Source organism: Tubulanus polymorphus, chromosome 7 (assembly GCF_964204645.1).
Source record: "Tubulanus polymorphus chromosome 7, tnTubPoly1.2, whole genome shotgun sequence".
In the NCBI taxonomy this organism is placed as follows: Eukaryota; Metazoa; Nemertea; class Palaeonemertea; order Tubulaniformes; family Tubulanidae; genus Tubulanus; species Tubulanus polymorphus.
In genome coordinates, this window is record NC_134031.1 from 971835 (window position 1) to 994458 (window position 22624).

The window sequence follows — 22624 nt, forward strand, 5'->3', positions numbered from 1 at the left end:
TTAGCTGTTGCTGATATGTTATATTTGATCTGCTCGTTTTTCTATTTTACATTACGGTTTGCATCGTACTATTTCTTGAAGGGAGGAATGGTATTTAGGCTTGAAGGGTCGCATGTCTTTCCCGAATTCTACAAACCATCTTTAAACGCCTATGGAACATCAGTACAATTCAGGAATATGTTCATTCCTGCGGTATCTGCCGATCGAGTAATGCATCTTTATTTTCCATTTGTTGCTCGACGTTGGATCACTAAAACTAAATGTACTGTTGCGTTTATTCTTCTGTTCATTATTTCACTCATCTGGAGAAACGAGGACGTCTTGCATTTGAATTATGGATATAAGCCCAATATATGCGATGGATCGCTTGAACTTCATAGAGTAAAAACTTACCGAGCCAGTCGAGCTAGGTACTACATCGCGGTATCATTCGGTCCGATGTTAGCCCTTATAATTTTCAATTGTCTTATTTTTGCAAAAGCCATTAGACTCAGATCAAATAAAATTGGTGCTTCTGAAAAAAAAGAATCTAAATCGTCATCACAAGCGACAACTACAGTTTTAATCATTGTTTTGTTGTTTGTAATATGTGAAATATCGCCCTGTATCGATAGATTGGCGCATTTAGCCGGGGACCGCAGAGAATGGCTTTCAATGATAAGGAAGTTCTCTCTTATGATGTCTGTAAATGATTCCTTTTTAAACTTTTTTGTTTACATCACTGCCAATACAAAATTTCGGCAGATATTCAAAAGAATCTTGAAACGGCGATGCCAGGCCGCATGAAGGTGATGCCAATCACACTCAAACAGCATCTTATTGAGTTGTCAGTTGGATAGGTTTCTCAATTAAATGCAATCCCGTAATAGACCCGGGCCCGGTTTCATAGACTGAGTATCAAAGTTATCCCTAGGGGTAAATCCTCAATCTCGGTGTCAACCACCATGAGTAACAATGAGAAACCATGGTTAAAACTGACGAATTTCAAAATCTTCCCAGGGATTATTTTTCTCCCACATCTATGAAACCCAGCCCAGATGATTTGAAATCAGTTTGTTACCAATGGGGGATTATCTGCCATAAGTTATATCATTAGTCAGTATTACGCCCGACAGGAAATGCAAGACCGGGGACCACTTCAACGCGACTGCGCGAATTTACTGGTGGAATCGTTCGTGTCGCCCGGCTCGATGTGAGAATCTGTCCGAAGAAGAGTTCCGGCACCAGCCGACTTTATCGTGTGGATCCGGCATGTCGGATTGTCGCGCCCGCACCTCGAGAAGCTGAGCAACCGAACCCTGGCAAGTGAGGATGTACCAGCTGGTGCTGCCATCTCTTTCAACCTAACATTGGCAAGTGAGTGTATTGAGGCGCGCGATAAATCTCAAGGACATTGAGCTGAGAACTCAATAATTTCTAATTTGTGTATTTTCCTATCTTAGCCATACTTATCAGTATATGAGTAGGTTTACTGCGCCGGACACGATTACGTGATTGTCTCACTGGTAACAGTACTCCTGATCCTGCCATCTATAAATATGTGCACTGCCTAAATAACCACGTCAAAGATTAATCATCAACGTAAGTGAGTCCGACTCAGGTCCGTTGTTGTTGATTCAAGAAGGATCACTACTCGACTTTGGAATTGAGTGACACTAAAATGTTATAGAGAAGAGGGATGCAGAAACAATAGGAGAGTGATAGTCATGGCAATGTTAGACAATCGCGCGTTCCTAATATCACATTTACGTAAATCATTTATAACGAGTGACGACACTCAAATGTGTGAGATTATAATCCGTAATGAGGAACTCACCGATGACGATTGGGATCCGCTGAATCAGAGATGGAAGGGAGTTTGCGATGACGGCTACAAAAATCCACGAGATCCCGATATCATATTAGCGAACTCACCTGATGTGTTACCAAGTTTCGACTCAAGTAAAGTTATTTTTAAAAGATCTTTATTTATTTCCACTCAGACGTCATCAGAAATGTTGTCATATAACTGAAGTCATCTCTATTTCTAAGTCACAATTTGTATCTATTTCTAATTCAATTAACTAAGTTTAAGTGGCTTCATTTGAATAAGTCATTAACATAATGATCATCCCAGCTACAAGGACTAAAGCAAGTTTAACTTTGAGTCCACTATTGACAATAAGGTGCAGAGTTGTTTTAATGAATATACAGAACTCAGAAACCTGAGTTTTTTCAGGTTAAAATCAGGGGAAAAAAAACATTGAAAATGATATATCTTTAAAGTCTAAATATTAACCGAGCTGTTAGACAGGATCTCGACAGATTCATAATCGTTTGTTGTATATTGATTTCAGGTCGTCAACGTCGTCGTTCTCGAACTCAAACTCGTTTAGATAAACTGAAAACAGAAAACAAACGTCAGAAACTTATTCAACACATTCAATGGAAGGAAACTACAGAATTTACTGGTAAGTTACGCCGTGGAATCTGAGAGACATGAGCTGCTTATAAACCTTCAGATACAGGCACAGTTATTGATTAGGTTTGAATTATGCAGGCTCCAGTCCATAGTTCTTGATTGCAATTGAACTAAATTCGACTAATAAGGCTAAAAAATTGATACCTTGTTTCCCTAGGACAATAACGATGATATATTTCTGCTTCCAGATGAAGATTTGGCCGACATGTTCACGAAGAAATCATTGATTAAGAACGATGACAATGAAACTGTGAACAAAACGAAGACAGTAAAATCTGCTCTGTCTACTTTACTGGAAAACACTACTGGTATTGATAATCCATTCAAAGAATATTCACAGTACGATTGCTCTGTAAGTGTTATATTAACCACTACTCATAGCTGGATCTAGGCTGATCGGTCGATCTAGCCTGATCGGTCGATCTAGATTCATCGGTTGACCTAGGCTCATCGGTTGATCTAGGCTCATCGGTCAACCTAGGTTCATCGGTTGATCGGTCAATCTAGGCTCATCGGTTGACCTAGGCTGATCAGTCGATCTAGGTTCATCGGTTGACCTAGGCTGATCGGTTGATCTAGGCTCATCGGTCAACCTAGGTTCATCGGTTGATCGGTCAATCTAGATTCATCGGTTGACCTAGGCTGATCAGTCGATCTAGGCTCATTGGTCGACCTAGGCTGATCGGTCAATCTAGGCTGATCGGTCGATCTAGCCTGATCGGTCGATCTAGATTCATCGGTTGACCTAGGCTGATCGGTTGATCTAGGCTCATCGGTCAACCTAGGTTCATCGGTTGATCGGTCAATCTAGGTTCATCGGTTGACCAAGGCTGATCAGTCGATCTAGGTTCGTCGGTTGACCTAGGCTGATCGGTTGATCTAGGCTCATCGGTCAACCTAGGTTCATCGGTTGATCGGTCAATCTAGGTTCATCGGTTGACCTAGGCTGATCAGTCGATCTAGGCTCATTGGTTGACCTAGGCTGATCAGTCGATCTAGGTTCATCGGTTGACCTAGGCTGATCAGTCGATCTAGGTTCATCGGTTGACCTAGGCTGATCAGTCGATCTAGGTTCATCGGTTGACCAAGGCTGATCAGTCGATCTAGGTTCGTCGGTTGACCTAGGCTGATCGGTTGATCTAGGCTCATCGGTCAACCTAGGTTCATCGGTTGATCGGTCAATCTAGGTTCATCGGTTGACCTAGGCTGATCAGTCGATCTAGGCTCATTGGTTGACCTAGGCTGATCAGTCGATCTAGGTTCATCGGTTGACCTAGGCTGATCAGTCGATCTAGGTTCATCGGTTGACCTAGGCTGATCAGTCGATCTAGGTTCATCGGTTGACCTAGGCTGATCAGTCGATCTAGGTTCATCGGTTGACCAAGGCTGATCAGTCGATCTAGGTTCGTCGGTTGACCTAGGCTGATCGGTTGATCTAGGCTCATCGGTCAACCTAGGTTCATCGGTTGATCGGTCAATCTAGGTTCATCGGTTGACCTAGGCTGATCAGTCGATCTAGGCTCATTGGTTGACCTAGGCTGATCAGTCGATCTAGGTTCATCGGTTGACCTAGGCTGATCAGTCGATCTAGGTTCATCGGTTGACCTAGGCTGATCAGTCGATCTAGGTTCATCGGTTGACCTAGGCTGATCAGTCGATCTAGGTTCATCGGTCGATCTAGGTTCATCGGTTGACCTAGACTGATCATGTGAAATGTCACTTGTATCTATTCGTATTTCAGCCCGGAGTTGGTCAAATACCTGTTAAAACTATTGATATTTATTTGACGATGCAATCAGAAGAAGAACGTTGTTATCCGATGACTGTCACTGCGCTTGCTTCAACGCCGAAGATTCGAGATTTTATCGGACTGATTTGTTGGCAGTATTTCAATGAAGGTCGTCAACCAAAGCTATCAGGGTTCGTATCTGAATCCAGTTTCGCCGTGTCACTGCACAGGCCAGGGATTCTGATAAACCAAGATACTCTTATCCCTCAAAATGATCTGAATACAGGGTCCCTACGACTCCTTGATTCTTTAAAAACTCCTTCAAAACAGAGAAAATACTTTTAAAAATTGCCAAAAACTCAATTTTGAGAAATAGGCAATCAGAAAATTTAGTCTAATTTGTAGCTGTACAGTAGGGTGCCAACTCAATTCATTTAGATGGATTTGTTTTTACTCTATAGGCCTAAGGTGGTTACCAAACAAGTTACCAAGTTCAATGTGAAGGATAATTTGCTTACAAACCACTGTTTATTTTACCAAGATAGACAACAGTACCAATTTAGGAGGAGTCTACAGTAATCGGGATATGAAAGTGATGCAGACGCTCCTTATATCCAGGAATGACCGATCTGTAGGGATCGTGGAATATTTCAAGACTGTGAACAGATTATTGTGAGAATGTTTATATTTGTAGCGATGTGAGTATGTATGATTTATATATCGCTGAAGATGACGGAGAACCGGATCTAGAATTTAAAATCGATTCCAACGAACCGTTCGCGAAGTTCATGTTCGATAAACTGTGTCTGGTCGAAACGAGACGAGAAAAACAACAAACGAACGAACAAGTTAAAGTATTCGTGAACATGTAAATATCGTCTTAGCAAAAATATCATCTTAGTGAAAATATCATCTTAGTGAAAATATCATCTTAGTGAAAATATCATCCTGGTGAAAATACGAGTTTTATGTATTTATTATCAGTAATTTATTGAAGATTTTGCATTATTTTTTCTGAAGAACCATTCAGGGTCGAGGCAAAACGACGCTCGCATTTGATAACAAATCAGTGTTGATGAAAGATATTCACGCGCAGGTTATAAAGAAACGCAACATGAGGCGAAGAGGTAAAACTTTCTGATGAGGAGAGAATCCCACAATGATAATAAAAAGTCCGAAAATGAAACTTCGAGATAGTAGTTTATTTCAACGTTTCGACTATATCCTAATAGTCATCTTCAGGAATAATGACTTTCTATTTGATTTGATTATAGAAGCTACGATTTTAACTGATTTCTGAATTATTCATTCAGGTGCTGTTTATAACTTGGAGAAAGACGATGAACCCGGAATCCCTGTCGATCTAGAGAAATGTCTCAGTGATATGGATACTACTGATTTCTACCTATTCAGAGAAAATAGCCAACGTAAAAACATCTTATGATCATTATTTAGAAATGTAGTGCGACCGAGTGGTCACTGTTGTGGTCACTGTTTTCTTCTCTCGTCCTATTCTGGTCTCTCCTCTTAATGCGGAAAAGAAAACCTCAAATCTGGTGATACCCCGAGTGGTGCTCAATGAGTTGATGGCGGAAAAAACCTTAAAAGCAACTATCTATTATATTACCAAGGGCACGGTTTCATATTTGTGGAAGAAAAATAGTCCCTGGGAACATTTTGAAATTTTGTCAGTTATATCCATGGTTTCTCATTATCACTATGGTAGTTGTCACCCAGATTGAGGATTTAACCCTAGGGATAACTTTGATACTCAGTCTATGAAACCGGGCCAAGATGTTCAGTGATTTGTTCCACCTCACTGAGGGTATCGAGGGTACTATGGAAGAAAAAGCCATCTTTCCAGTTTTCTCACTGAAATTTTGAATTGTATTTTTTCAGCTCGTCCGGTCGGTCAGAATGGGGTATTTGAAAAAGCAGGGAAAAGAGATTCAACGGATGTGACGTACGCACAACAGTACAAGTCTTATCGCGTTTCAATGCCTCAGAAGTTTTTCGGAAATAAAGAAGTTCATTTAGGTATCTATATTGTTCGTATACGGGTCATACATTTATTCCATACTCATTAGGGGAAGGAGATGATGAAATGAATGATCTCTTGTAAATGATTACATGCAGTTTATAAGTGATGAAAAAAAAACTATCAAGATTAATTAAAATTAGTTGAAATTAATCTAATCTATGATTATTTGTTCTGATCAGGAATTTCTGGTGAGAAGATTGAAATTGATCCGGTATCGAAAGGAATCACGAAATACATCAAACAGAAAGCCGTCAGTTATGAGTTTGATTGCGTGGCCCACTGTGAAATGCTCGAAGCCAAATCTGCCGGTAATTGTTTTGTGAATGATACAAATCTTTAGGGAACTATCGGGAAAAAACGGGAAATTTTTTAAAAGTCGGTTTAGTTGGAATTTTAAGTAATCGCAAGGCAAAAATAAAATGATGCCTTTCTCCCTAATCAGCTGGATCATTTTGTTAAGTGCAATGATATTTGTAATCAGTTCATTTCTATGACTGCTGGTTCTGTTATTGTTAGCTTGATCATGATTTTGAAAAAAGTTATGTACAGAGTAGATAGGCGGCTGTATCGACTTTTAAGCACAGCAGAAATGAGAAACAAGGTTTCATTCTTTTTTAGCCGAATGTATTGAATGTGTAAAATGTTTATTTATTTTCAGGTAAAGCCGCTTTTCGTCTTCACGTTCTCGTTGAAATCGAAGAAGTTTGCTATGATTTCGAAGCCGACATCGCGATAATTAAAGAAATCGTTCAGAAAATCAATCAGATTTTAGAAATGCGTGGAAGCCCGATACGGAAGTATTATTTAGACGACAAAAGCAGACGAAATAGCGGCCGCTTTTTTGTCAATTAACCAAAACAAATAATTTGCAATAGATTTCCGAATCAAATGTTATATCTATATAATCAACTCTCGTAATTAACCAATTGTAATTAATGTATAATGCTATGAATTCCAGTATAAGAAATGTATTTCTTACAAATCATAAGAATTGTAAACCCTGTTATAAAAATCCCACACTAATAATAGAAAGAGTCCCTCCGAATGTTTCCACGAACTGCTAATTTCATTCTATGTTTAAACCATATCCTAAAAGTCATCTTCAGAAATACAGTATGTAGAGAGAATCCCACAATGATAATAATAAGTCCGAAAATGAAACTTCGAGATAGTAGTTTATTTCAACGTTTCGACTATATCCTAATAGTCATCTTCAGGAATACTGTATTCCTTGAGCTAGTGTAGTTTATTCAACGTTTCGACTATATCCTAATAGACATCTTCAGGAATACTGTATTCCTTGAGCTAGTGTAGTTTATTTCAACGTTTCGACTATATCCTAATAGTCATCTTCAGGAAGATGAAGATTCCTGAAGATGACTATTAGGATATAGTCGAAACGTTGAATAAACTACACTAGCTCGAGGAATACAGTATTCCTGAAGTTGACGATTTGGATATAGTCGACACGTCGAACAAACGCTCTAGGAACCATTTCAGACTATATGATTTTTATATAATCGTCACAACGAGGACTGAGTTTTCATCGATGCTTATAGACATGTTGCACGTGACGTCATAGTTTGTTCGCCCATCAGTGTTTGACACTTGCCATACATAACGACAGTAGATGATATGGTCATTTACAAATTTTGAGGATCTGTCAAAATCTTTGCTTTGACCGGCAGTGTGGCATCGGTCACGTGTTAAAAGCACATGACCGCAACATGTCTATAGGCTGTATTTGTGTATGGTGACGTCAATCCCAAATTGAATTTGTCACAACACGTCAGTGTGTTAATACCTTGCAACTGAAGTTATTGTCACAGTTGATTGGCCAATAGGGAATCGGGACAGGTTGTTCACGTGAGTCCACTGAACCAACTGAAGTAAACGGTGACAGACCAGTAGACGGCCAATATGACGTCAGTGGAATACCTCTATTTATTGAATGGTGCTAATCTATGTTTTGTTTAAGTGTAATTTAATATATTATGAATATTTGTTATGATAAATGTATACGATATGAAATATAAACGGACCAACATTCCTCAACGTATCACAGTCTTACAGTCGTCTCTTTTTGTCCTTATTCAAGTTTTGCGGTCATTGAATCAGAAAAAAAATGGAATATCAAAGATATTTCCATTTGATAAAACACGATAGCAGCCCCAGAGTTTGAGTATCAACAAGTTACGATCGATGTAGTCTATTATGATTGCGTGGATAAAGTTTGTCGCCGTCCACAGCGGAGATATGGGAAGTGCGTATTGTAAACACAGAACGAGTTGAAAAGAAGGACATTGACAATAAAACCTGTCATTACCGACTTACTTTCCTCAGCTCTCATCTTGTTGAATAATTACCATGGAAACAAGTAAATTTATCGACGAGGATGGTTGATGATGATTCGGTGTGGTTCACGTTTCCTGACTCTACGACCGTGAAGCTATATACATTTACTGTCTCTCCTAACAATAACGCAAAAATGATGAACATTTAATATTTGAATAAAAATGGAATGTCTTTTTTAAGTTAATGATTTCTGCTTTTTATTAAATGAATTTGGTTTTAGAATATGAATAAATACGAGATGAATTCGGACCACGTGACCTCGTCCAGCTCCGAGTCGAATTATGAATTTCTGTTTACAAACTTCGTTGTTTTACGAGACTCGAGCAAATATAGGTTGTAAGAGCGAGTCACGACGAAGTTCGTCGACATTAGAACGAAAACAGAAGCACACACCGAACAACCTGGTCGGTGATCGGCTGCGGCAGTATTTCCTTTTCGTCGTCGGTACACAAGAGGACTGTGATCTGTTGAAGTATAGAGAATATTGCCGTAAAGGTGACTTTATGAAAAAACAAACAATATCTACTGCCAGTTACCATAGAGACAGAGGACAAAACGGAAGAATTGCTATCCACGGAACAACTGCGGATAAATTTTTCAAAACGTTTCATCGAATTAATCTGCCATCAGACCTCCTCAGACCAGATGAGATCTAGCGAAAATTAGATCCACTCGATGACACCGATATTGGCGCAGAATATCCGAACCTAAAACGCACATGAGTTCGTTAATCTGTACCCAGTTCCACAGTTGTTAGTTAAGATTTAAGATTGTTGTCAACTGATAGGAAATTACTGTGATTTCTAAAAGCGCGAAAATCGTGAAAATAAGAAAACATTTCACACGGGTGAAATTATAATCGACGCTATATCGCAATACGATACGATATCGTGTCGATTGCTATGGGTTCTAATCTCTGCGGGGGATGATCGTCAAATTGAAATATATCGTTTTTTTAAATATCTATTTCTGTCACCTCCTCGTGTTGGAAAGATTGTAATGGAATTGAACGGTGCGCAGTGAAATAATTAGTATTTCACGAATTTGCGTTGTGAACAGGTGACGACACCTAGTGCCAGTCCGACTGACGACATGGACCCCCGTTTGAATCCTAAACCTTGTTCGAAACTTGGGGTGGCGTTAAGACAAGTCTATAAGGAACGTAATTCTAATCCAACCTAACAATTTAAAGACAGGCCTGAAAGATTTAAGACATTTTTGGACGTCACGACGACTCTTCAACTGTGGGCCCTGATCGACCCGGTGCGGCATCTAAACATACATCAGGGCCGTCTCGTAGTGTGGTGTTGGAGGCGGAGGTGGCCACCAGTCGACTCGCTGCTCGATTCTCCACGTCGCTGCACAATTTCCACGTGTTGTGTACAAGACACTAGTGTTTGATGTTTATTTTGGCCGCACAGGACACGAGGGTGACCGAATTTCAAACGGAGCGGTCGAAAGTACTCGGATACCGCATCGCGGGGGCTCGCGGGGATGTGAGACAGCGATGTACATACAATTCTAACATTGACAGTGGTCGCTTAAGTCAACAGACGAGAAGGTCGAAAAATCGACCAAGTTTTCATCCAAACTACGCGTAGCACTGAACTGACCCATCCATCAGGCTAAAAGCTGAACGTTCAACAATTTTAGAGCAACCAATTTTATACCACCCTTTTTATTGTAAAGTCGAATGAACTTTTAGAACTGCCAAGAAACCTGTACCAATCTACGGCACAGACAGAAATCTAGTTAGTAGCGCTAAGGCATCGACGTGTGGTTTACAGGTAATTTATATATATAATAACAACATTAACAACTTTATGAAGAGAAGATTATTGATACAAATATATATATATATATATATATATATATATATATATATATATATATATATATATATATATATATATATATATATATATATATATATATATATATATATATATATATATATATATATATATATATATATATATATATATATATATATGTATCAATAATCTTCATAAAATTGTTAAAGTTTTCCTGCGATCTGCACCAAATCTGCACCAACTAACGAAGTATGTCCATGCGCGAAAAAACACAACAAAGTTGTAGCTGCGAATTGTACGTTTCATGAATTCGGGCGATGGTGACGTGAAAGAGATATTCAAGGTATAAACGTCTTAATAACTTCTCGGCTCGATGGGAGCCAGTGATCCGAGAATATTACCATGGTGATGCGGTCTCAGTTGATGGATTGACTAGGTGAAATGATACAATACTCCGATAGCATTCCGTTGAAAAAAAAAAACAAGAGAAAAAAGACCGATAATTTATTACCGTGGAATTTTTGTGGTATTATTATTTTCCTTATGTTTCAAGTGCAACATAGCGCAATGTGTCGTGTAGGATTCGTCGCGTTTGACGCTGCGGATGAGGTGTGCCGATTCTGCGCTGAAACCGGTGTTTATGAATCTGCTAATACCAGGAAGAACGACTGCTCGTGACTGAAAAAAATAACTTATTTGTCTCATCGTCAAAGAGCTGTCAATATTACTTATGCTTCCTTCAGAACTGTGACATTGGTCATAAAATAACACACACACAAAACTCCCTACATACAATCAGGTATCATACACTACTGGATGACATCGAGGTAGAATACATAACTGTATCATGTTTTATACATGGGGCTGAACGATGATACATCGCTTTGAATATATGTTTCCGGATCTGAGATCTTTACTCAGAGAGCAAATCAAATGCCAAAGGACAGACGACAATTCAGTCGTTTCAGTCTCCAAGTCACATGCGTCATAGTTACGTTGGATAAAACGTGATATCCTCGAGCTAGCTGGCACATAATCCGTAAAAATCTTTATAGAATTAGAAAGTTTTACTGGATTATCGACAATATAGGATTAACTTGAATATAGGAATGACGTGAATTTATAAGTATACGGTCTTTGTTACCGGCGAAAACGAGATTCTAATTTCTTCCCTTTGACTCTCGTCATTTTTAACGATTTCAGGTGATCAAAATGTTGACATTGTGCGTATTATAAATAGTTTACCTATATACAGTTACAACTCGTCTTATTTTTCTTTCTAAACCCGGTTAACACCAGGCTACTGTACGAATCTTCTCAGTGTAGCTTCATAATTCTGATTGAATACATTTCTATGTTATGATGTTTCAAATGCCCTACTTTTTTAGTAAAAGCGAGGACACGGGAAGTAGGGTTAACTGGGACCGGGTTAACACAGCTTTTCTAAAACTAGTTTTTGAGATAGTGCTCGAGTCTGAGCGCCGGTTATTTCAGTCGTGATGCGGTGTATAAATGTACCGAGAGCTGATGCTGCGCGGTCAATGTTTTTTATCCCGATCACGTGTATAACAAACACCATTAGAATCAAGTATCAGACGACATTTTGATCAGCTTTTCTCAAATCTACGTCGCGGATTAAGCGCGGCGATGTAAACATACCCCCGCGCCGGATGGTCGTATAGTTCGTATACTGAGGGAACCATCGACGAAATGTCAAATAGGTTTTCATTCTCGTTTTCATCTTTGCTGCTATTTAATTCTCCTTATCCTCTGGATAAATCGACGATGCAAAAAAAACGGCCCCTTTGATGGGGAACGATTGAAATTTACAACGTGTTTTCTCTGGTGTTCGCCGAATTAAGACGTCGCGACGCGGAGGAGGATTCAGTTGAATAATTCTGAGAATAACCCAATACACCCGTCTCGTCTCTGTTCTACCAACCCCCCCCCCCTCCCCCTCCCCGCCTCGTCTCATCTCCATCTACCCCCGTCTCGTCTCCGTTCTACCCCCCCTCCCCCTCCTCGCCTCGTCTCATCTCCATCTACCCCAATCTCGTCTCCGTTCTTGGTGCATGTTCCGGATTTCATCCTGTGGTTGTCCTCTTCACTAGTAACCTTTACTCAGTACATGTCAGTGTGCCGACCGGTAGGGCGCGTCTGCTTCACGCATTCAGGGCCTTTCTCCAAGCTCGGTGGTCAAAAACTAAATGATGCTGTAGAAAGTTAAGAATCATGGCAAACCACTCATTGCCACAACGAATAATTGATATCTTTTTTAGTTCTTCGAACTTGATTTTGATTTCTCCTGAATATTTCGGATACAAATTTTTAATGGACCACACAATTTTAGGGGCTGGTGTCCGGGCCCCCACGTAGATCGTCCGAATGCGCCGCTGGTACCACAGAACTGTTTGAGTGGTTGAGCGCGGAGCACAGTGGATACAACAAGTTCCAGGACTGGATGAGGTCTAGCCCATTCACCCCGGATTTCCACCGCGACGATGATAACAGTAACGCATTTGCGCCGATTCATAGCGTTAATATTTGATATAAAAGACGTTTCTGTTGTTTATCGATGTAGAAACTAATCAGTCGCTTTGTGTCATATCAAACGAGATAGTTAAATATAGCAGGCGCGGCCGCCGCTGATTTTTAATCGCCTGAAACAAAGTCCCATTGAAATATTAATGGCAGCAACACAAAAACGCGCTTTGTTCGAACACGCCGAGTAATCACTTTCAAATCACCTGCTGCCGAGTATCGGCACCAGTTCAGTTGATTGCAGCAGCGATATAGCGATGATCGAGATTGTGAGTTAAACATAAGAAGTTTCGCTGCGGGAAAATTCATTCGCTAAATTATTGGCATTGAACGCCACAGGATCGCGTTCCGCCATTGTGAGTTAAGCTTTAACTCAGTTAACTCATTAACTCAGAGGTAACTCTATTTAATTTGCAGCTGTGGAACTGGATCCTGTTTTCATTCTTGTTCTCTGTGAACAAGTGGTACCGATTTCAAGACACGTAATTGTTATCTAGATTTAGGATTTTAGGCGTTGGTTTCTCTCAGTCTGTGTCTGTGTGAGTGTGTAGGTGTGCGCGTAGGCGGTGTTTGGGGGAAAACACCTGGATAAAATGTGACGATGAACCCACGCCAACACCCCCGCCCCCCCCCCCCCCCCCACCTCGCACCCCATTACCTAAAAGGGAATGAACGCCCTTTGAATACAAATACCAGGTATCACTTACAGCTGGCTTTTATAAGAAAAACAAGAAAATATCTTTACATCTTTACATCTTGGATCTCACATTTCTTTTTCCAATTCTCGTATGATTAAACATGATTTTATTCTAAGAGTGCCAGGGAGCAAGTTTTACTCGATCGAATCAGCCTAATTTCCTAAATTGAACGGATAGTTGTTAAATCAAGGCCATGCCTATACTCGCGTTGTGTATCAGAAATCAAAATAAAAAGCTTTCGCATAAAGTGCGTTATATTTTGATATTGTTCGTGATTTTACTGAGAAAAACGTCTACGATTTTTCCACGACGCGCACTTTCCTACCACCGGCGTACCAGCTTACCTTCGTCGCCGTAGCGTGACGTCATGCGCATCGTCGCCTGATTGTATCCGCGGAGGAGCTTCAGTTAGTAGCGTAATCACAGAAATATAGTATATATATATATATATTAGACCGCCGAGTTTTTCCAGGATAGTTGAGAATATGTGTTTTAGATGCGATTCGTCGATTTAATTATTGCGAGACTTTTTCCTGAATTTTAACCGCTTGATTCTATAATTCAACCATGGATTAGACGACTTTTCGAAGGAATATTATATGAATGATGTTGCGGCGATGATTCCTGCGCCGATTTCACTCGAAGAAGTTTCTCACTTGCTGCCGGTACGTCATAAAGTTGTAAAGTTTGTTTCAATTTTCAGAATGACGTCACAGATTTGACTCGAGAGTTTAAATTCGTTCATTTTCGATGCTTTTTTAACCGTTATTTTTTCGATCAACTGTCGAAGTGGATCCTGATAACTTTATGATTGTTAATTCATGAATGGTTTTATTTCTAAAACATTCCGTTTCATTTTGCCGATTGCTTAACGACGATATATGGAATAGAATATGAAATTAGTTTGACAAAAAAATCAAAGTCAGTTTTTGAACGGGTTCACGCTGACTCTGAAGGTTTAACTGTGCAACCCGGAAACGTAGGAGGATCGTAAGTGCTAAAATCTAAAAAAAAAGATTTTTATATTTGACGTTTTTATATTCCACGTATCTAAACACATCGTAAACGAAAATGAACAGAACTACTACCGAATAATCATCCCGAGGATATCAATCTAAAAACAGGAAAAAACATATTCATGAAATACTATTCGTATAGAGGCAATGCACCACGTCACGCGCACGTCATAATGGACGCCATAGGCGCAGTGACATTTTACCGAACATTTCACTTCTTGTCGTCCATTATGACGCGTTATAACGTCTGGCGCATTGCACCTAGAGGTGATGATTTTCTGATTTGAATCGTTATCTATTATTCTTGTCCTCGATTAGTATTTAGTCCCTTCTACCCCCCCCCCCCCCTCCCCTTCTATGCCCTCCCCACCCCCTCCGATTACCGATTCTACACCTGTATCACATGATACAGATCACTGATTCTGTCTGTAGTTTTGCTTTGATGAGCGCCATCGAGCCTCAATCTTACCGCGCATGGGACTGAATTCTAACCGCTGATAAACAGATCAGTGCGAAAGAATATGCATCAATTTTGTATGAGTTGATGGCACGGATTGCGGTGTGAAAGGTAAAACAATAGTTTGATCAATCTAGGGAGTAGATTTGGAATCTGAGTGATTGTGGAACTAGTTGTTTGTCTACCGTCGTTGAAAATTTCTCCGTTTGCTCGTCACCACGCGTAGATAGAGAAAGAAAACTAGTAATAAGATAGCGGGTCACGTGTTCACCACTTACTGTATTGTATTAGAAGTGCAGCTTACGACAATAAAGGCTAATTTTTTTCGATCGCATCTGTTCTCTCTGATAATGTTTTTCTTGATATTCACCACGTCAGGTATGAACAGTACAGTCGTAAAGGCTTAGATTGTAGACCAGTCTATGAGGTTATCTTCGTTCTATAGCCAATCGTCTAAACAACCAGTCTAACTCTTTTTGGTTCTAAAACCAATCCGACAACTAAGGTCAGTCTATGACCATCTTAGTTCCATAGCCAATCTAATATCTAAGATTTAAGACCACCTTTGGACTTTAAATCACGACTGCGCATAATTTTTTTTGTTTGTCTTCTAGCATCTATATAAATAAATTTTAGCTTTTTCCATTAGATTTTTTGCTTGCGGGAATCGAATTAAAATGATAGCTTAAGCATAGAAATATCGCTATAATATCTGAATACAGTACTCAATATTTTCATATATTCCCGTATAATGAATTGAAATCTATAAATGAATGAACGCTATCTTTAAATTGACGAAAGTTTAAATCTTCCGCTCGCCGCCGCCCGCAATTGATTTATAAATCGAGTGAGTCGATCGGACAGTCATTCTGTTCCGTTATTACGTCACTTATTCATCTCAATTTGAATTAATTTACTAAAAGCATTTGGTTAAATGATTATGCGATGCAAATGGAATATATGTATATCTAATAGACGTGGATAGGGGGGTTTGTTTGTACTAGAGATTTGGGTTGAACGAATATCGTCGACTCAGGCGCGTAAAATTTACGTAAATGTGGACACTTTCTCCTCGGGCAACAGCAAGTCATCAATTGAAGCTTTCAGCGCGCTAAATCTTAGGTTATTTAACTAATTCCCAACCCGAGGATGACTTCGTCAAAGAGGCGCATTATGCCAGCGAGTTGTATATACGTAAGTGGATACAATGTGCACCGGTATTTGGAATCAGGATTGTGTAGCTCTATGGTACTTACTTGCTCGGGTCCACAGGAAGATCCTTAATAGTGAAGTGCAGTGACTGATGAGAGAGTATTGGTTTATCGAATATTCCCTCCCACTCACCTGTGACGGGATCAACCAGATAAACGTCTAGCTTATATCTTTCAGAGTACACGCCGTTACTGGAGACATGTGAACCGGTATGTATTTTGAATAGTATGCATTTGGTCTAACGTCAATGATCTATATCATCAGTTTGTGATGATAGAATTAGTTAATTTTTAATCACTTGACTCTTCGTCAAATCTAAGTTCGGCAACTGTGGAATTGGATCCCCGAATCGGATTTACTTTTCAATGTGAGTTTGAGACTAAAAAAGGAATTATCTTTTTTTATCGTTAATTCATCTAAAGCCGAATGTCAATACTCATCGGGATCCCGGACAACAGTTTCATCGAAATCGTTTTAATGGAAAACTTGATTTCCACACAACTGACTGAACCGCAGTTGTGAGTGCAAATCCACCCAGAAGCCTTGTAAGGTGCCCTTCCTACTTGATGTAATTAATTAAAAAGTCATCTTCGAAACTAATGAAAACCACTTAGTTTGATTGTTATTGCATTTTCTGCGAGACCAATCTATTATCATTTCCTTAGATTAATTAGAAATATTATCCATTTTATTCCGCCATAACAAAATGTAAGAAGTTAGGGTAGCTGTCATCCAGACTTGTGTCTGCACCAAATTACATGGCATTGGAAAAAAGTACGAAGCAACAAAATTGGATGAAAGCAGCAAATATAATAAAATCTATATTGTCATAAAAATGTTATCTTAAAGATCGGAATCTTAAATTCGAATTGATGCCGAAGATCTTTGAAAGCCCATAATCGGACTCACAGATAGTTCAAGTGGTTCCGGTTAGAATTGGGCCGCAATTATTACTAGTAAGTTAGGAGTTGATATCACCGTTCGTTGCATCCTCGGAGTGATCAGACTGTACGTTTACACCATTACCGACAATATGGCAAAACTTCCAAGAAAATGATATTGAATCACAAAAGACCATCAGTAGCCAGTCGTCAACGAGCCTTTTGTTCCACTAGTATCAGATCTGTGTTATTATAAAAGGGTTTTCGTATCAGCTCTCTTCTCTCCACGTCGTCGCCATCTTTAAAAAGGAAAGCTCATCATCGTTGAATGGGAATTATACCTTGAAGTTGCCTTGGTAACTGATAGTAAAAGCCGACGTAGGAGAAAGATCCGGATGATAAAAAGTATTATCTTATTAAAAACGGGATTCACGGGAGAAAGAGGAGTTACATCTGTGAGTAGAGAAACATCAGCGATGTCAATGTTTATAGCGGACTTCAATGTCCTCGATCACATCATCGGAATACGAAATGTTTGATCAAATTCAAAATCCAATTCTTAAAAACTCGTACGTAACCGTTTTAAAATTAGGAAAAACTTTAATAAAAAGAAATCTAATATAATTCAAAATCCAATTCTCAAAACTCGTAACGTAACGACTGCTAATAGCAATCCTACCTAAGACCAGCTATCCGGTCGAGGGAAGCAGAGAGTTTCCTTTTCGCACTGAGTGACTGTAGCGATGTCAATCGAGGTGTGCTTGATCAATTATCAAAGGTTACCCCGATATTTAAGAGTTCACAACCACAGACAGGTTCCCCGCGAAATTAAAACCCCACCCAGAACATTAAGCCTCTTTAAGTATCCGATTTACCGCGTTTAGTAGTATAAGTACAATAGCCTCTTAAGCTTTCAGCTGAACGCCAGGCGCTTCCTATTGTAAATTAGTAACTTTGAACTTAGCTCTTTCAAGATATATTTAGACGCATTATAATTTAGCAAGGTTATGTAATCGCAACCCGGCTCAACCCACGCTTGGCGTTTCAAAGCGTTGTATCGTGTCGTCCTTCCAAACTATCCGTCAATACGAATTTGAATCCGTAATCTCTTCGTTTACACGTAAAATCGGTTTATTTACATGAATATTCAAGACCACTCTCATCTCTTTTCCAGTCACGTGATGAGTTGACATTTTCAATGTTCGCTTCCGGCAGGAAAATGCGCGACGTAAACGTGACTGTTTCTGTCTATAATTAGCACGAACTTTTCAATATTCGCTTGCCGGTGTTTGTTCGGCAGTAGATTTTGTCATAAACCAATGTTCTAATTGGTTTCATTGAAACCATATTAATTAGTCGACTACGTCGTTTTCGAAATCGCTTTTCCGTTTGGCGTAAACAGCGATTACTATCAGATTTCTGCGCGGGAAAAAGATTACATTTCGTCTATGATCTCCTTAATGATCTATAATCTTTTTCTTAATGATCAAACCGCGCCGCCGTGAGCTGATATAGGTGTTTCCTAACGACTAGATCTGCTCTGACAGTGAGCTGTTGAACTCAGATTAGTTCACTTTCTGTCTCGGATCGATGGAAGGATTTGATTCGATAGTTTCAGGTTATATGGCCACGTTTATTACGTATGGACTCGATAGTTTTTGTGACATCACCAGACGCTGGAGCAATCTAATTTAAGGGAAAGACATGGCTAACATCACTTGAATCTCGATCAACGCTGCCACCTGACTGGTTGACTGACTTTAAAAATAATCAATCTCTGAAACGACGCCTTGAGTTCCCCCGAATGTTCAATGCTATCTTAGTTTTCTCGATTACAAAACAACTTAGAAAATATAGAATTATATGATGAAAAATCGATGACAAATTATTCGAAAGCAAATCGCGACCTGTCGCAGGATTTCTCTTTTAGAAATTACTCTTTTCTAACTTGGAGTATATTCATTCGATCAAAGCCAAGGATTTTATACGTTTTCGGACCACAGTCGATTTCTGACTTTCGAAATCAACTATCAACCCGCCTGATTGTGTTTATGGAACCCCGGATGGCACTGAGGAGCCGGTTTCATGGTTCTGAGTTATAGTAAACTCAGACGAGTTGAATCTTAGCTGAAAAGAACTGCGAAACTCGGTCCAGATCGTAAAATAGAGGACATTTGGTACAACTATTGTATTTCAGATCTATCGATGCTCGGTGCATCTACTATCTTTACAGTAGTAAGTCATATTCGAGACTTCGTGCGCTGTTTTATTTGCGCGCATTCAGTATTTTATTCACCGTTCGCCATCAACCTCTCATAAACCTGTTTCATAGCAGAAATAAACAAATATTGGTCGAACGTATAAACTAACCGACAGATCATCAGACGAATTGCTAGTCAATAATCATCAAAAGCGCTATCCAATCATTTATCGATTCACGTCAGTGGGTTTAAAGCCGTCTGTTGAGAGTACGGTGTATCGACAAAAACTATTCATTCTACTAAAACGTTGGATTATATTTCGTTATTTGTGATTTATTTCAATTAGTACAGCAATGCGTAAGAAAATAGATTAGAATATAAAGATTAATCTGAGGGCAACGTGTGTGCTGAGTATCTCCAGGGCCCAGTTTCACAAAAAGGATTAAGGCCTAAATCGATTTAAGATAAACTGAATTAATGAAGAAATTAAATCGATTTAAGAGTTAAACCTTTTTGTGAGACTGGGACCTGTAAATCTATATCCGTTTGTGGAATATCTGTTTCAGATCCAGCTCTCATGCTCATCAGAAATATCATTAAGATCACACGGCCGTTTTTGACTAGGGCTCAATTTGGCCAGTGCTAGATCAGGCCCCGTTCAAACGAGTGCCAAATGGGTCCGGGCATATCGGACCAGGCCCAAATCATAACGCGTGAATATTAACTGGTTCCAGAAGCTTCTACTCTTTGAACTTCGGAGCATTTTCTACAAAAACATTGTTTGATTGTTTGTTAATTTGCTTAACATGAAAACTATGTTAGGGCTTAATTTTTGTGTTCCTTTTCATATCAAAATATACACGAAAAAAATTTGATTTAGATGTGGATCTGGTTACGTGTGTTAGTGCGCGTGTTATCGTGTGGCGCCGGAATTGTGACTTCTCACGACAGCGGCGACCGCCATTAACTAGATCCAACATCCACACGCCGCCACGACACATCAAAAAAAAAACCTGAACTCAACAGTAGCCCGCTTAATCACGTGATTTATACACTCGATTTCCGAACGTTAATTTAACTTAACCGACAGAAAAATCTATCGATTATCTGTCGTCTGCCATAGCGAGGATATTATACCTGGATGGTTAATAGTGCCGTCTATACAACGAGCGCTCTCTCTCTCTCTCTCGCTCCTACCTTCATAACTTCATAACTTCTTCATACACACACGCGATTTTCATCAGAAATTCATCATCATTTCTATCGACGAATTTCATTATGAAACAAAGCGGTTTTTTCTACTACACGAAGATTATATTATATCGTAAATAATGAACATCGTTAGGTTTTTATTAGAAGGTGTAGACCTAGTACCTATAATACATCACTGAATGGATGAAAGCAGAGATTAGGACCCAGTTTCAGAGTTATCGACTAAAGCCAGAATCAGTTCCTGTTTATCCAAATCCACCGCCCCCGCCACCCGGAGCTGAATCTGTTGACAGTTCCTGATTCTCGTTTAAAACTCTAGAATTATCTACCAATTCGATTTTTTTCCTCTTCGATATCGTACGGTTTCGTTAATCTGAATGAATGGTTTTTGTAGGGTTTGAGGGTTTTTTTAGGAAGAATTGTCGAATTTTCTACGAGTGGTGCGCGAAGCCTTTTTCGGTAATCACGCGGTAAAGCGTGTTATTCAACGCCCCCCCCCCCCTTCCTCCCTACGACGGATGCATTTCAGGTTCAGATATAGCGGTTTTCTTGGAAGAATATAAATCCCGTTCTCTCACCGATCCAATTCCATATTTGGAGTTCTGCCGCGTTTATACGGTGCTAAGCGAATAGTAACTAGAGTAGCCGGAGTCTGAAGATCTGTCAGAGGACGGGTCTACCTACGCTTCTTGTGAAATAGTATAACGTGTTGATGAATTATATATAAGTGTCGGGATGGTTCCTGTCAATAAGGCTGCACCAAACTGATTTTCTTGTTAGTTCTATTCACTAGCGACGACATTTCCGTATCAGTAAATAGTGATCGTATTTCAATATTCGTAGAATATCTTCTCTTGTCTGTTGTTGATTTCACAGATTCTTGTTCGTGGCGTTTTGCCAAAGTCAAACCAACGCAGAAGCGATTGAGATGTCGGCGAGTTTACTTGGGGAGGGGGTAGAGGGGTGCGGGGAGGGAGAGTACAGGGGTGGAAGAGGGAGAAGGGCGCGACGTAAACAAGTTTACACGGGGAGGGAGCACGGGAGGCCGAGAGAGGGAGAGCGCAGAGACGCGACGTGACGTCAACGATTTCAACGAGTTTTGAATTATCAGTAGGGGCATTCTAAACAGTTAAGGATTGTTCAATACTTTAAGCTTTTTATTCTTCCGCTGACATGATACCCACCAAACCCGATAGACGACAACTATACAGGCAGCATCTTTCCACACGGAAAATAAACTTGCGTTAGAGGGATATAAAATATTTACAGCATTGACTTTAAACCTTATCAAAAAGGTTCATTATTTCACAGCAGAATATTCAATCTATCCTCTTCAAGAGATAAGAAAAAAACAGCAGCAGCAGCAGTTCCCGAAACAACAGTAGCATCTGTAACAACAACAGCAGCAGCAGCAGCGGCAGCAGTAGTATTTAGTATGTATCGTGTTGTGATCTGAGAAATTCCGCACTTTCGGGCTTTCAATTAAATTAATCTTGCCGATTTGTGCTGACTGTTCATCTGGCTGTTCCTCAATTTCAATCCGTAACAACGCTTGAACGGATATTAAACGAACGAAAGCAAATAATTGTTTTTGTCTGAAATAAGCATTTCGACTTTGTTCCTACGCTGAAACATGATCGAACTGCCAAGTGCCCTCGAGGCGTACAGCACACTCCGACAGCAATGTGGACTTGTCGCACTAGGTTCACGAGCGTGTTCTACCGGTGTGAGTTCTCATCGAAGAATGTTGCACTCGTTGCCGTAAATGTGATTTACTTTGCGTGCAATTTAAAAAGTTCGTTCTCAAAAAAAAAGATCTCCCCGGCCGGGAATCGAACCCGGGTCTCGCACGTGACAGGCGCGGATACTCACCACTATACTACCGAGGATTGATGACATGTTGAAGAGAACAAAATTGTTACATTATGTAGAATATTCTGTTCCATTAAACTGTTCCATGATTAGATAAATTGCTTTAAACTGCAATAGAAATCCTTGTCGTTGCT

At 39.7% G+C, this 22624-nt stretch overlaps 1 protein-coding gene, 1 non-coding gene and 1 pseudogene across 2 annotated transcripts; 1 reads left to right on the top strand and 2 right to left on the bottom strand.

Annotated features, from left to right (window-relative positions):
• The first annotated feature begins 1408 nt into the window (after nucleotides 1–1408).
• Nucleotides 1409–7537, top strand: LOC141908500 (target of rapamycin complex 2 subunit MAPKAP1-like). Its single transcript, XM_074798586.1, has 10 exons — nucleotides 1409–1941; nucleotides 2337–2450; nucleotides 2650–2813; nucleotides 4203–4381; nucleotides 4885–5058; nucleotides 5211–5317; nucleotides 5504–5617; nucleotides 6090–6227; nucleotides 6411–6539; nucleotides 6890–7537. The coding sequence occupies exons 1-10, from the start codon at nucleotides 1707–1709 to the stop codon at nucleotides 7081–7083; spliced, it is 1548 nt and encodes a 515-aa protein (XP_074654687.1). The 5' UTR covers nucleotides 1409–1706; the 3' UTR covers nucleotides 7084–7537.
• On the bottom strand, nucleotides 3614–4152 carry LOC141908362 (uncharacterized; annotated as a pseudogene).
• Nucleotides 7538–22435: 14898 nt separating the features above from the next.
• On the bottom strand, nucleotides 22436–22507 carry Trnad-guc (transfer RNA aspartic acid (anticodon GUC)). Its single transcript has one exon. It is a non-coding gene; the product is annotated as a tRNA-Asp (tRNA).
• Nucleotides 22508–22624: the final 117 nt, after the last annotated feature.

Excerpts from the sequence above, each read along its gene's own strand:
- LOC141908500 (XM_074798586.1), top strand. The coding sequence starts at position 1,707 with ATGGCAATGTTAGACAATCGCGCGTTCCTAATATCACATTTACGTAAA. Across the intron at positions 5,618-6,089 it reads ATTCAGAGAAAATAGCCAAC|CTCGTCCGGTCGGTCAGAAT; the intron begins GTAAAAACATCT and ends GTATTTTTTCAG. Across the intron at positions 6,228-6,410 it reads AAATAAAGAAGTTCATTTAG|GAATTTCTGGTGAGAAGATT; the intron begins GTATCTATATTG and ends TGTTCTGATCAG.